At 40.9% G+C, this 11,686-nt stretch overlaps 1 protein-coding gene across 3 annotated transcripts; it reads right to left on the bottom strand.

The window, feature by feature from the left end:
- Window positions 1–2: 2 nt before the first annotated feature.
- Window positions 3–6,286, bottom strand: dpm2 (dolichyl-phosphate mannosyltransferase subunit 2, regulatory). Of its 3 annotated transcripts, none has more exons than XM_035775609.2 (4): window positions 5,876–6,286; window positions 4,638–4,727; window positions 3,283–3,385; window positions 3–1,570 (listed from the first exon to the last, which is right to left on the bottom strand). In XM_035775609.2, the coding sequence occupies exons 1-4, from the start codon at window positions 5,876–5,878 to the stop codon at window positions 1,518–1,520; spliced, it is 249 nt and encodes an 82-aa protein (XP_035631502.1). In that variant the 5' UTR covers window positions 5,879–6,286; the 3' UTR covers window positions 3–1,517. The 3 variants fall into 3 exon arrangements, with proteins under 3 accessions (XP_035631502.1, XP_035631500.1, XP_035631501.1); XM_035775607.1 differs by lacking the exon at window positions 5,876–6,286 and adding an exon at window positions 5,563–5,864; XM_035775608.2 differs by lacking the exon at window positions 5,876–6,286 and adding an exon at window positions 4,836–5,508.
- Window positions 6,287–11,686: the final 5,400 nt, after the last annotated feature.

Raw genomic sequence — 11,686 nt, 5'->3', positions numbered from 1 at the left:
AATTATCAATATAAACATTTTATTTTGTGAATACAGAGGACCTTTAACCCTATACACCATCCACATGTTTAGACCTTGTTTTGCTCAACAGACTTTAGAAAATCGTCCATCATATCAGATGCTAAGTTATATTGTACTTGCACTAGCCAAGCACTTAATGGCATTTAAAAGAATGACAGATTTCCTAATTTGCCACAATGATTATTTAAAATACCAAGTGCTTGTGTGGACATAATAAATATGCTTGGATATCAATTGGGCCCTTTCAGTCCGTGAAGACGACAGTTACTAACTAAACAATTGACGTTGGTCATTCTTAGCAACTAAGAACTCAAAATAAATATTTAAGTCTTAAAACAGTGCCTGAAAAGACATTCAAAATGTGGTGAAATGGGACGCCAGTGAAACTTTGATCGAATCTGATATAGTACTCCACAAAATCAGCTAATCTAATTCTTCTCCACATTATGAAGCCAGGTTTTTATCTAGGGCTGACCACATACAGTGAAAGTGAATACTGACACATCGATTTCATCCCTTTTTTTCCTTTGCCCCCAATCCCCTTCGATGTGTGGAACAGATGTGGGTGGGGCTAGGTTTACATAAGAGTTCACATTTCAAAAAAATTCAAAAAGCTCTGAAGAAGGCCTCACGTGTAAGCTTATTAAAGATTGGTGATACTATCAAGAGCAGTGTGCAGTTTCCTTTTTCCTTCATCTTGTTCAATTGTTGCCATGCACCTGCATGCACCTGCATGCCTTTTGAATTTTGTATCCCTGGCAAAGTGACAATGCTCCTTAAGGATAAATATAGCATCTGCAGCCATGCAGGGATTGACATTAAGGGTTGCCCTATTGCCTGGGTCAAGTGAAGTGAGCAGTTGCACAAGTTTGGCCTGCTCTGAGTTTGCCCCAATGGGCATGTAATGAAAAATAAATACATATAGAAATCAAACTGAAAAGAATTCCAGTAGCCTAAAGCTGATCATCCTGGTTCATTCCCATTGTTTACACAAAAGACAAACAATTTATGGCATTTATGACAGTCGGGCAAGTTGAGCCTGCTATTAATGTTTTTACTGATAACAACCAAAACACAAAGAATTCCAGTACTGATCTGATTCCTTCCCTATGTGTAGGTGACAGGCAGGCCATAAATGGCAGTTTGTGTGTAAAGAACTCATTTACATTTTCAGGGAAGTGATCGTAATCTTTTGGCAACCCAAAAAAAAAAGACTTCTGACTTGCCCGATGACATGCATTGCCAACCACAAGGTTGTGGGTCTGAATAAGGAGAAGGGATAGGTGTTGGTATACAGCAGCTCTTCAAGTCTTGTCTTATGTCTTTCAGTCATTAGATGTTTTCATCAGAGAGAAGCCAGACTTTATTTTTGATTTCTCCCAACGGAATGTAAGGCAAGACGCTGGACCAGGGAGGTTCTAGTGAAGCTACTGTTAGCATAACTACTAGCGCTACATCCTGACCCGTCTGACAGAGTCTCTGTGACACCATCCCTCTTAGTCCACCTTAGGCTTGCGGTTCTTCCTGGTGACCACGCCAATGAAGGTACCTGAGGAGAGGAGAATATCTGTGGTTACTCTTAAAACGAGAAGAATAAGGTCACTGTTCTCATCAAGACCAGACTGAACTACAGTGGTGGCCAAATATATTGGCACTCTTGCACTTTTCTTAATTAATTCCCCATTTCTTCTAAAATAAGTTGAATTTAAAAAATAAAGTTTGGTCTCCACACCTTTGTTCTATTGTCAACATTGCAGAATCAACATTTCTTTGGGAGGGGAATGTTAACTAAGAAAATGTAAACAAATGGCATATACCCTGAGCTGACAAGGTAAAAATCAGTCATTCTGCCCCTGAGCAAGGCAATTAACCCACTGTTCACTGGGTGCCGAAGACATGGATGTTGATTAAGGCAGCCCCCTGCATCTCTCTGATTCAGAGGGGTTGGGTTAAATGTGGAAGACACATTTCATTTGAAGGCATTCAGTTGTACAACTGACTAGGTATCTCCCTTTCCCTTATATAAAATAAATTGGTTTTGGATGGGATTCAGATCTGGAGCAGTCGCTGCCCACTCCAGAACAGTCCAGTGTTTATTATTGAACCATTCCTGGGGGCTTAAAAAAAATGTATGTGTGTTTGAGTTGTTGTCCTGCTGGAAGACCCACGACCTTCAACAGAAACCCAGTTTTTAGACACTGGGTTGAACAATGCACTCCAAAACACTTTGATAATCTGCTGTTTTCATTATGTCTTGCACACGTTCAAGGCCCCTAGTACCAGAGGCATCAAAGCAAAGCATTCAAAGCATTAGTGAACCTCCCCCATGTTTGATTGTAGGGAGGTTGGTCTTTTCTTTGAATGCTTAATTTGGTCATTGGTAAACATAGGAAGACTCCAATGGTGAAAGAGACAAGAAAGACCATTTGAACTTTGTAAAATCCCATCTAAACATGCCTAAATCCTGGGGAAATGTTCTGTAGACCAATGAAACAAAATTTGGCAATACATCAGCACTATGTTTACCAATAACCAAATAAGCATTCAAAAATGTTCTGGAGTGGCCAGCGAGGAATCCAGATCTGGATCCCATCAAAAACCTTTGGGGAAATCTGAAAACAGCAGTTGGTGGAAGGCAACATTCAAAACATTGAAGAATTGGAGTCATTTGCAGCTAAAAAAGGTGGCCAAATTCCCAGTAGAAAGGTATAGCAAGCTCATAGATGGCTAAAATACTTTGTTTTGTTGTTATCTTCGCAAAAGGATGTTTAACCAAATATTAGCTCATGGGTGCCAAAAATTGTGTCCATGCCATTTGTTTAAATTTTCTTAATTAAACATTGTAAACTTATAAGTTCCCCCCCAAAAAATGGTTCTGCCATGTGACAATCCAATAACAACGTGTGGAGACAATGTTTTTTATCTTCCAAGTTCAACTTATTTTAGAAGAAATGGGGAATTATTTAAGAAAAGTGCAAGGCTACCAATATATTTGGCCACCATTGTAGGTGCCACATATTCACCAATTTGGGTGTATTGCATATGGATCTGTTCATGCCCAGTTAGGCTGTTCTGTGATTTGTAGACCATCAGATGGTCACCTCAGCTGCACCTAGCTCAGGGAGGTCCTTGTGAACAACCAGAATGCGTTATATCCTATGTATGTCCAGTCCTTTTAGATGGACAGGCCGAGAGTAGGGAACAGGCAAGGGAGCAAAACACTAGATTAGAACCCATCTAATGTAGCATTCAAGAACTCACCTACACAGAGCAGCAGTATCAATGCTGCAATCCCAGGTAGAATGATAGAGTACTCCCGTGGAAGGAAATACTGGTGGACCACATGATCGTTGTCCACGAAGGGCTGGAAAAGGTACAATATCCCACGAGTTAGTAGACACAAACAATACATAATCTTCTATTGGATTTCTGGCAACGAATTTAACTTGCAAATTACAATGCAAAGTCAACATTCTCGAATGTGTGGACCTCCAACGATCTTTCTAGTACCATTTGAAAGTTCATTCCCATTTTAGTAAATATATCAGCTAAAACATGACACCCACCCTGTTTTCAAGAGCATGTTGTGTCTGAACCGATGGCCGGCACAACACAATAAAGTTAGATGACGTAAAATAGGGCCTAAACTACAACAAATGAGTTGGTGTTTTTAGATCATTTCCGTTAAAACATGTTCTTTTAAATTTAAATTTAAAAAATCTCAAATGATAAAATAGTTTGCTAACTCTGTTTGTATGCTTTTAAATGATATCAATCTCAACCGTTTGTCTTTTCCAGTGATGAAGACATGTATGTCTCATGGTATGGTGGTGTATGCAAAATGGGTCAACTTTCAGCATCTTTATTTCTTTAATGTTTTGGCATTCAGGCCCAAAAAGTAGCTTTCTGAGCACTTCTACAATGGGCAAATATTTTTCTAATCAAAAGGCGTGCCGTCAAAAGATGATTGAATTCAAATGGATGGACCCGTTGGCAAGACAGCACAAACCAATTTTGGACCAGAATAGCAAGCAGTTCTAGGCTATACCTAGCTACAGATTGTTATACCAGATAATGTGATTTAACCAAATATTTTTGGTATCCATTACTTGGGAGTTACAGGATAGATACTGTTTGGTGTAGGACAAAGAATTTTCGACCAACCTTAGCAATACTGTCTTAATCGTTGATTTGTGGAAACAGGAGAATGACGCCAGTATCACAAAGGTTGGTCGAAAATTCTCTGTTCTACACCAAACAGTACCTATCCTGTAACTCCCAGTAAAGGACATAAAAAATCTTTAGTTAAATCACATTATCTGGTATAACAATCTGTAGCTAGGCTATAACTACCACACAGGGGGCTGCTGAGGGGAGCACAGCTCATGTCTGGAACGGCACAAATGGAATGGCATCAAGCCCCCATGTAAAAAAAATGTTCACCTTTATTTGGCCAGTTGAGAACAAGTTCTCATTTACAACTGCATCCTGGCCAAGATAAAGCAATGCAGTGCAACAAAAAAAAACAGTTACACATGTTCGATACCATTCCACTCCAGCCGTTACCACGAGCCCATGCTCCCCAATTAAGGTACTACCAACCTCCTGTGACCTACCAGTATGATGACCCAGATTGTGTAGTATGTAAATAATAGGAGGCTGAAGCCAACCAGGCCCATGCCAACTGCTCGATCTGTCCCTGATGCCTGCAAGAAATTAAGACAAAATGTATGAGTGTGAGGTTAAACTGAGAAAATACTGTATTACGCTATTATTGAGATAATAATAAAGTACCACCATATGAGTCATAATACCCATAAAAGTGTGCAGTCAAACAGGGAAATGGTTCCAATCATTTTTCAGCCGTTCACCTGTCCTATAGGGAATTTTCTAAACACTTAATATAGGGGCTGCGTTTTGTGTATGCTTACCCTGGCGTGATGTTTTGATAACCGTGTAAATCTCTCTTGGACAAAGTGACTTTTATAAATATATTCGCCAGTATTTACCCCTAACAAAAGAAACGCTAAATAGCTGCTAATGTGGCTATCATAATGAACCACAAATGCCATGATGATCTGGAGACTGCCGAATCGAGGCAAAGGTAAGAATCTCTGGATTAACTATCTAATGTTGGCTAAATGTAGTAATGACATTTCTTTAAAATGTACCTGTTAGCAAAGGTGCCAGCTAAAGATGTCATGCAGGAGTTTTTTGTAACATTGCATGATGTCTATTTTGATGCTAATTAGCATTTTTGAATCAAAGTAGAGCTGAATATATTGACAAATCACCTTGTCTGAGAGATTTACATGGTTATCTAAACGTCACGCCAGGGGATGCCTAGATTAAACACAGCCCTTATTTTAAGTGTTTCTAAAATACCCTATGGGAAACAATGAATGGTGGAAAATTGGAACCATTTCCCTGTTTGACCGCTAGGTTTTATGGGTATTATGAGACTGTGGGGTTCTATAGGCTAGCTATTACAAGAACAGCATTATAGGTCAGCCTGGTTGGATAGTCAGGCAAGGTAGTTACGTTTCCTTTCATAATCCGTCTGGGTGATAAAATGAACCATGCACGACACATTAAAACGACGATAGTGTGATCGCTAGCTGTCTGTAACTACCATACAGACATGAGGGATTATAGCTAGTTAAGTAATGTTAGTATCTAGCAAGCTTGCGAGTTCGTGCAACTCTTCTGGCTTTCACTTAGTCTGTAGATTCCCTAACGAAATTGTATCAGCTATTCCGTAGACATTTAAATGATCTTGTGGCTATAAAATAAATAGTAACACTATACAGGTTATATTACAAAATGGCTAGTAGCCCTGGCAATTATCTTTTACCATTTCTAACGTGTTGTTTCCGCGTTTGAATCACATCCGCAAACTGCGAGCGTGACCCGGATGATGAAGAAAATAGGTAAACGGTCTGTCCACACCCTCGCCTAAACCCTACTCAAATCGTTTAAATTCAACGCGGTCACGTCTTTTGGACGTCGCAAGGATTCTGTTTAGACTACCACAAACAGTGATGCCAATTTAGCAATTTTCTTGCTAGATTTAGCAACTTTTCAGACTACCCTTGCAACTTTTTTTTATAACGGCACCTAGCAACAAATGTAACTACTTTTAAAAATGTATTTGTAACTTTTGAAAAGTGACTTAAACGCTAAAATGCACGCATTTTCCCTCTAAATTACACAAGCAATATTTTCTCTTGTCACACACTCGGTCACAATACACGTGCCCAGCTGCAAAAGTGCGTTGTGACCTCAACAGCAGGCGCTCAGCTCGTGCACAGCCAGCAGCAATTTCTGCAAATTGCAAATCATTGTTGGCTGACTGCAGCTGCCTGTGCACGAGCTGAGCGTCTGCTGCTGACGTCACTCACAATGCACTTTTGCAGCCAGGCATGATAACTAACTACCAATACACTGCTTAAAACTATAATTGTTCAGAATGTGTAGGTTTACTAGATAAAAAGAAAAGTAAAATGTAATCGTTCAATAATTAAGTGTCGTGTTTAAAAATAAAAATATCTGATCATATAAAATGTGTTGCATTTATTACTTTTACAAATAAAAATGTGATAAACAAACAAATCTAAACTAACAAATGTCAAATCATATTTTTCACCGAGATGGCCAGTCAATTTGAGTAACGTTATTGTGTATAAGTAATAACGCAGTTTTACGTTATTACGCAATGATATCATGTCATTTCGCAACAAATCGACCTGCCTCTAGCAACCTCCCCTGAAAATTAGTTGGCAACACTGACCACAAAGGTTCTCCTCGCTAGCCAAGCAGACCAGATCACCTTGCCATAAATAAATACAATTGAAGTCAATTATCTTCTAATTTTATCATTTTATTATTAAACATGCTAGCTACATATATTGCTAGGCTTACTGTTCTTCAGTTTGTCAATGACAATATCAAACCTATTTTATTTATTTTTTATTTCATCTTTATTTAACCAGGTAGGCTAGTTGAGAACAAGTTCTCATTTACAACTGCGACCTGGTCAAGAAAAAGCAAAGCAGTGCAACACAAACAACAAAAACACAGTTACACATGGAATAAACAAACATACAGTCAATAAAACAATAGATAAAAAGTCTATATACTGTGTGTGCAAATGAGGTAAGATAAGGGAGGTAAGGCAATAAATAGGACATAGTGGCTAAATAATTACAATTTAGCAATTAAGCACTGGAGTGATAGATGTGCAGAAGATGAATGTGCAAGTAGAGATACGGGGGTGCAAAGGAGCAAAAATAAATAACCGTATGGGGATGAGGTAGTTGGATGGGCTATGTACAGGTGTGGTGATCTGTGAGCTGCTCTGACAGCTGGTGCTTAAAGTTAGTGAGGGAGATATGAGTCTCCAGCTTCAGTGATTTTTACAATTAGTTCCAGTCATTGGCAGCAGAGAACTGGAAGGAAAGGCGGCCAAAGTAGAAATTGGCTCTGGGGGTGACCAGTGAAATATACCTGATGGAGAGTGTGCTACGGGTGGGTGCTGCAATGGTGACCAGTGAGCTGAGATAAGGCGGGGCTTTACCTAGCAAAGACTTATAGATGACCTGGAGCCAGTGGGTTTGAATATAAAGCGAGGGCCATCCAACGAGAGCATACAGGTCGCAGTGATGGGTAGTATATGGGGCTTTGGTGACAAAACGGATGGCACTGTGATAGACTGTCATGACATTGCCCTCTTTGGGTACAGCAAGCCCCATCCCCCTATCTCCTACACCCAGGCTGCTGTGGTCAGAGAGAGGTCGTAACTTCCTGGAGATGATCTCCTCATGGCCACAGTATAGAGACAGAGTGAATTTTCATAGAGAACAAAGGAATTTCTTCCACCTCACAGAACTTGTTGTCCGAGCAACATTTATGTTCTGGTGAAGGTATAAAAGATCGGTGAAGAATCCAGCTACGAACTGGTCCATTTGGTACAATATTGTGAAACTCATGGGAGACAATACGGCCACATTACCATAACGCTGTTTATATAATAGCCTCAGATATGAGGCTTACATCTAATTGTTGTATAACGAGAGGGCCAATGTTTGAGACCAGACTGCTGAATCTTTTAACCATCCCACGTGGTTAAACTCTTAGACTATCGATACCGACAGAATAAAAACAAGTCTGATATTAATTACTAGTCTGCAGCTAGGAAGTCGGTATCATTGAACGCAAAGACCGACAACCGCCGAAACATCTATCCATAACGACATGAATGAATGTCACTCTGAACTATCCATTCTAACCACGACAGAGAGGGCGGACAAACTCTCCAACAGAAACAAACTTTTCAACAGAGACCCCGACGACACACTGAGCGTAAATATATATATTGATTGCAATTGTTCCCGAATGAGTGGGCGTTCATGTGCAAAGGATTAGCATTTAAATTGTTATAATTATCAACTGTGTGTTGTCATCTCAGTCGACCCCCACTCCCCTTTTGTCTAATAAGCCACCATGCCGGTTTAGCCCACGAGGACACATTCCCCTATCATTTCTTGTAACCATATTTACTTTGTTTGTTTGTGCACTTCTGTGATTGTTTAGTTAGTTAATAAATAAATTATTTAAGACAATTGATGTATGGATGACTCATAGTGAAGACTGGTTTCGTGCAGATAACCAACAATTTATGACATTTGGAATGAGACTAACGTGAGGTAAAGAAGAATTCATTGATCAGATATGAAAATAGCTGAAAAGTTATATTAGGAAAATTATAACTTTGTAATCTGAATATTTTCCTTGGTGCCCCGACTTCCTAGTTAATTACAGTTACATGATTAATCAGTTAAATCGCGTAATAATAATTACAGAGAATCTTTGATAAAAACTAAGTCTTCAGTTAATGATAGTAAAGGCACGACAACTGCATACAATTTGCTGAGTAGAGTGTTGGAGGCTATTTTGTAAATGACATCGCCGAAGTCAAGGATCGGCAGGATAGTCAGTTTTACGAGGGTATGTTTGGCAGCATGAGTGAAGGATGCCTTGTTGCGAAATGGGAAGCCGATTCTATTCAATTTAATTTTGGATTGGAGATGCTTAATGTGAGTCTGGAAGGAGAGTTTACAGTCTACCCAAACACCTAGGTATTTGTAGTTGTCCAAATATTCTAAGTCAGAACCGTCCAGAGTAGTGATGCTGGACGGGCGGGCAGGTGCGGGCAGTGATCGGTTGAAGAGCATGCATTTAGTTGGTACTTGCATTTAAGAGCAGTTGGAGGCCACGGAAGGAGAGTTGTATGGCATTGAAGCTCGTCTGGAGGTTAGTTAACACAGTGTCCAAAGAAGGGCCAGAAGTCTACAGAATGGTGTCATCTGCATAGAGGTGGATCAGAGAATCACCAGCAGCAAGAGCATCATTGATGTATACAGAGAAAAAAGTCTGCCTGAGAATTGAACCGTGTGGCACCCCCATAGAGACTACACAAGGTCCGGACAACAGGCCCTTCGATTTGACACACTGAACTCTGTCTGAGAAGTATCTGGTGAACCAGGCGAGGCAGTCATTTGAGAAACCAAGGCTGTTGAGTCTGCCGATAAGTATGTGGTGATTGACAGAGTCGAAAGTCTTGGCCATGGTGATGAATACAGCTACACAGTATTGTCTCTTATCAATGGTGGTTATGATATCGTTTAGGACCTTAACCGTGGCTGAGGTGCACCCATGACCAGCTCGGAAACCAGATTGCATAGCGGAGAAAGTACGGTAGGATTCGAAATGGACTGTGATCTGTTTGTTAGCTTGGCTTTCGAAGACCTTAGAAAGGCAGAGTAGGATAGATATAGGTCTGTAGCAGTTTGGGTCTAGAGTGTCTCCCCCTTTGAAGAGGGATCTCAGACGATACGAAAGAGAGGTTGAACGGGCTAATAATAGGGGTTGCAACAATTTCAGCAGCAAATTTTAGAAAGAGAGGGTCCAGATTATCTAGCCCTGCTGATTTGTAGGGGTCCAGATTTTGCAGCTCTTTCAGAACATCAGCAATCTGGATTTGGGTGAAGGAGAAATGGGGGAGGCTTGGGCAAGATGCTGTGGGGGGTGCAGGGCTGTTGACCAGGTTAGGGGTGGCCAGGTGGAGAGCATGGTAAAATGCTTATTGAAATACTCAAATATTGTGAATTTATCAGTGGCGACAGTGTTTCCTAACCTCAGTGCAGTGAGCAGCTGGGAGGAGGTGCTCTTATTCTCCATGGACTTTACAGTGTCCCAGAACTTTTTGGAGTTTGTGCTGCAGGATGCAAATTTCTGTTTGAAGAAGCTAGCCTAACTCACTGTGTATATTGGTTCCTAACTTCCCTGAAAAGTTGCATATCGCGGGGGCTATTCGATGCTAATGCCGTACGCCACAGGATGTTTTTGTGCTGGTCAAGGGCAGTCAGGTCTGGAGTGAACCAAGGGTTATATCTGTTCCTGGTTCAACATTTTTTGAACGGGGCATGCCTATCTAAGATTGTGAGGAAAGCACTTTTAAAATAATAACCAGGCATCTTCTACTGACAGAATGAGGTCAATATCCTTCCAGGATACCCGGGCCAGGTCGATTAGAAAGGCCTGCTCGTTGAAGTGTTTTAGGCAGCGTTTGACAGTGATGAGTGGTGGTCGTTTGACCGCAGACCCATTACGGAGAAGACAGCAGAGGTGTATTTGGAGGGCAGGTTGGTATCTATGAGGGTGCCTGTGTTTACAGATTTGGGGTGGTACCTGGTGGGTTCATTGATAATTTGTGTGAGATTGAGGGCATCAAGCTTAGATTGTAGGATGGCCGGGGTGTTAAGCATGTCCCAGTTTAGGTCACCTAACAGCGCGAGCTCTGAAGGTAGATGAGGGCAATCAATTCACATATGGTGTTCAGGGCACAGCTGGAGGCAAAAGGTGGTCTATAGCAAGCTGCAATGGTGAGAGACTTGTTTCTGGAAAGGAGGATTTTTAAAAGTCGAAGCTCAAATTGTTTTGGCACAGACCTGGATAGTAAGACAGAACTCTGCAGGCTATCTCTGCAGTAGATTGCAACTCCGCCCCCTTTGGCAGTTCTATCTTTTTGTAAAATGTTATAGTTAGGGATGTACATTTCAGGGTTTTTTGTGGCCTTCCTAAGCCAGGATTCAGACACGGCTAGGAAATCCGGGTTGGCAGAATGTGCTAAAGCAGTGAATAAAACAAATTTAGGGAGGAGGCTTCTAATGTTAACATGCATGAAACCAAGGCTTTTTTGGTTACAGAAGTCAACAAATGATAGTGCCTGGGGAATGGGATAGGAGCTGGGCACTGCAAGGCCTGGATTAACCTCTACATCACCAGAGGTGCAGAAGAGTAGGATAAGGGTACGGCTAAGGGCTATAAGAACTGGTCGTCTAGTATGTTCGGAACAGAGAGTAAAAGGAGCATGTTTCTGGGCGCGGTAGAATAGATTCAATGCATAATGTACAGACAAAGGTATGGTGGGATGTGAATACAGTGGAGGTAAACCTAGGCATTGAGTGATGATGAGAGAGGTATAGTCTCTAGAGACATCAATTAAACTAGGTGAGGTCACCGAATGTGTGGGAGGTGGGACAAGAGGGTTAGCTGAGGCATATTAAGCAGGGCTGGAGGCTCTACAGTGAAATAAGACAATAAT

This window comes from Oncorhynchus keta, chromosome 9 (assembly GCF_023373465.1).
Source record: "Oncorhynchus keta strain PuntledgeMale-10-30-2019 chromosome 9, Oket_V2, whole genome shotgun sequence".
Classification (NCBI taxonomy): Eukaryota; Metazoa; Chordata; class Actinopteri; order Salmoniformes; family Salmonidae; genus Oncorhynchus; species Oncorhynchus keta.
Note: the sequence above shows the minus strand (reverse complement) of the source record. Positions and strands in the feature narration are given on the sequence as shown.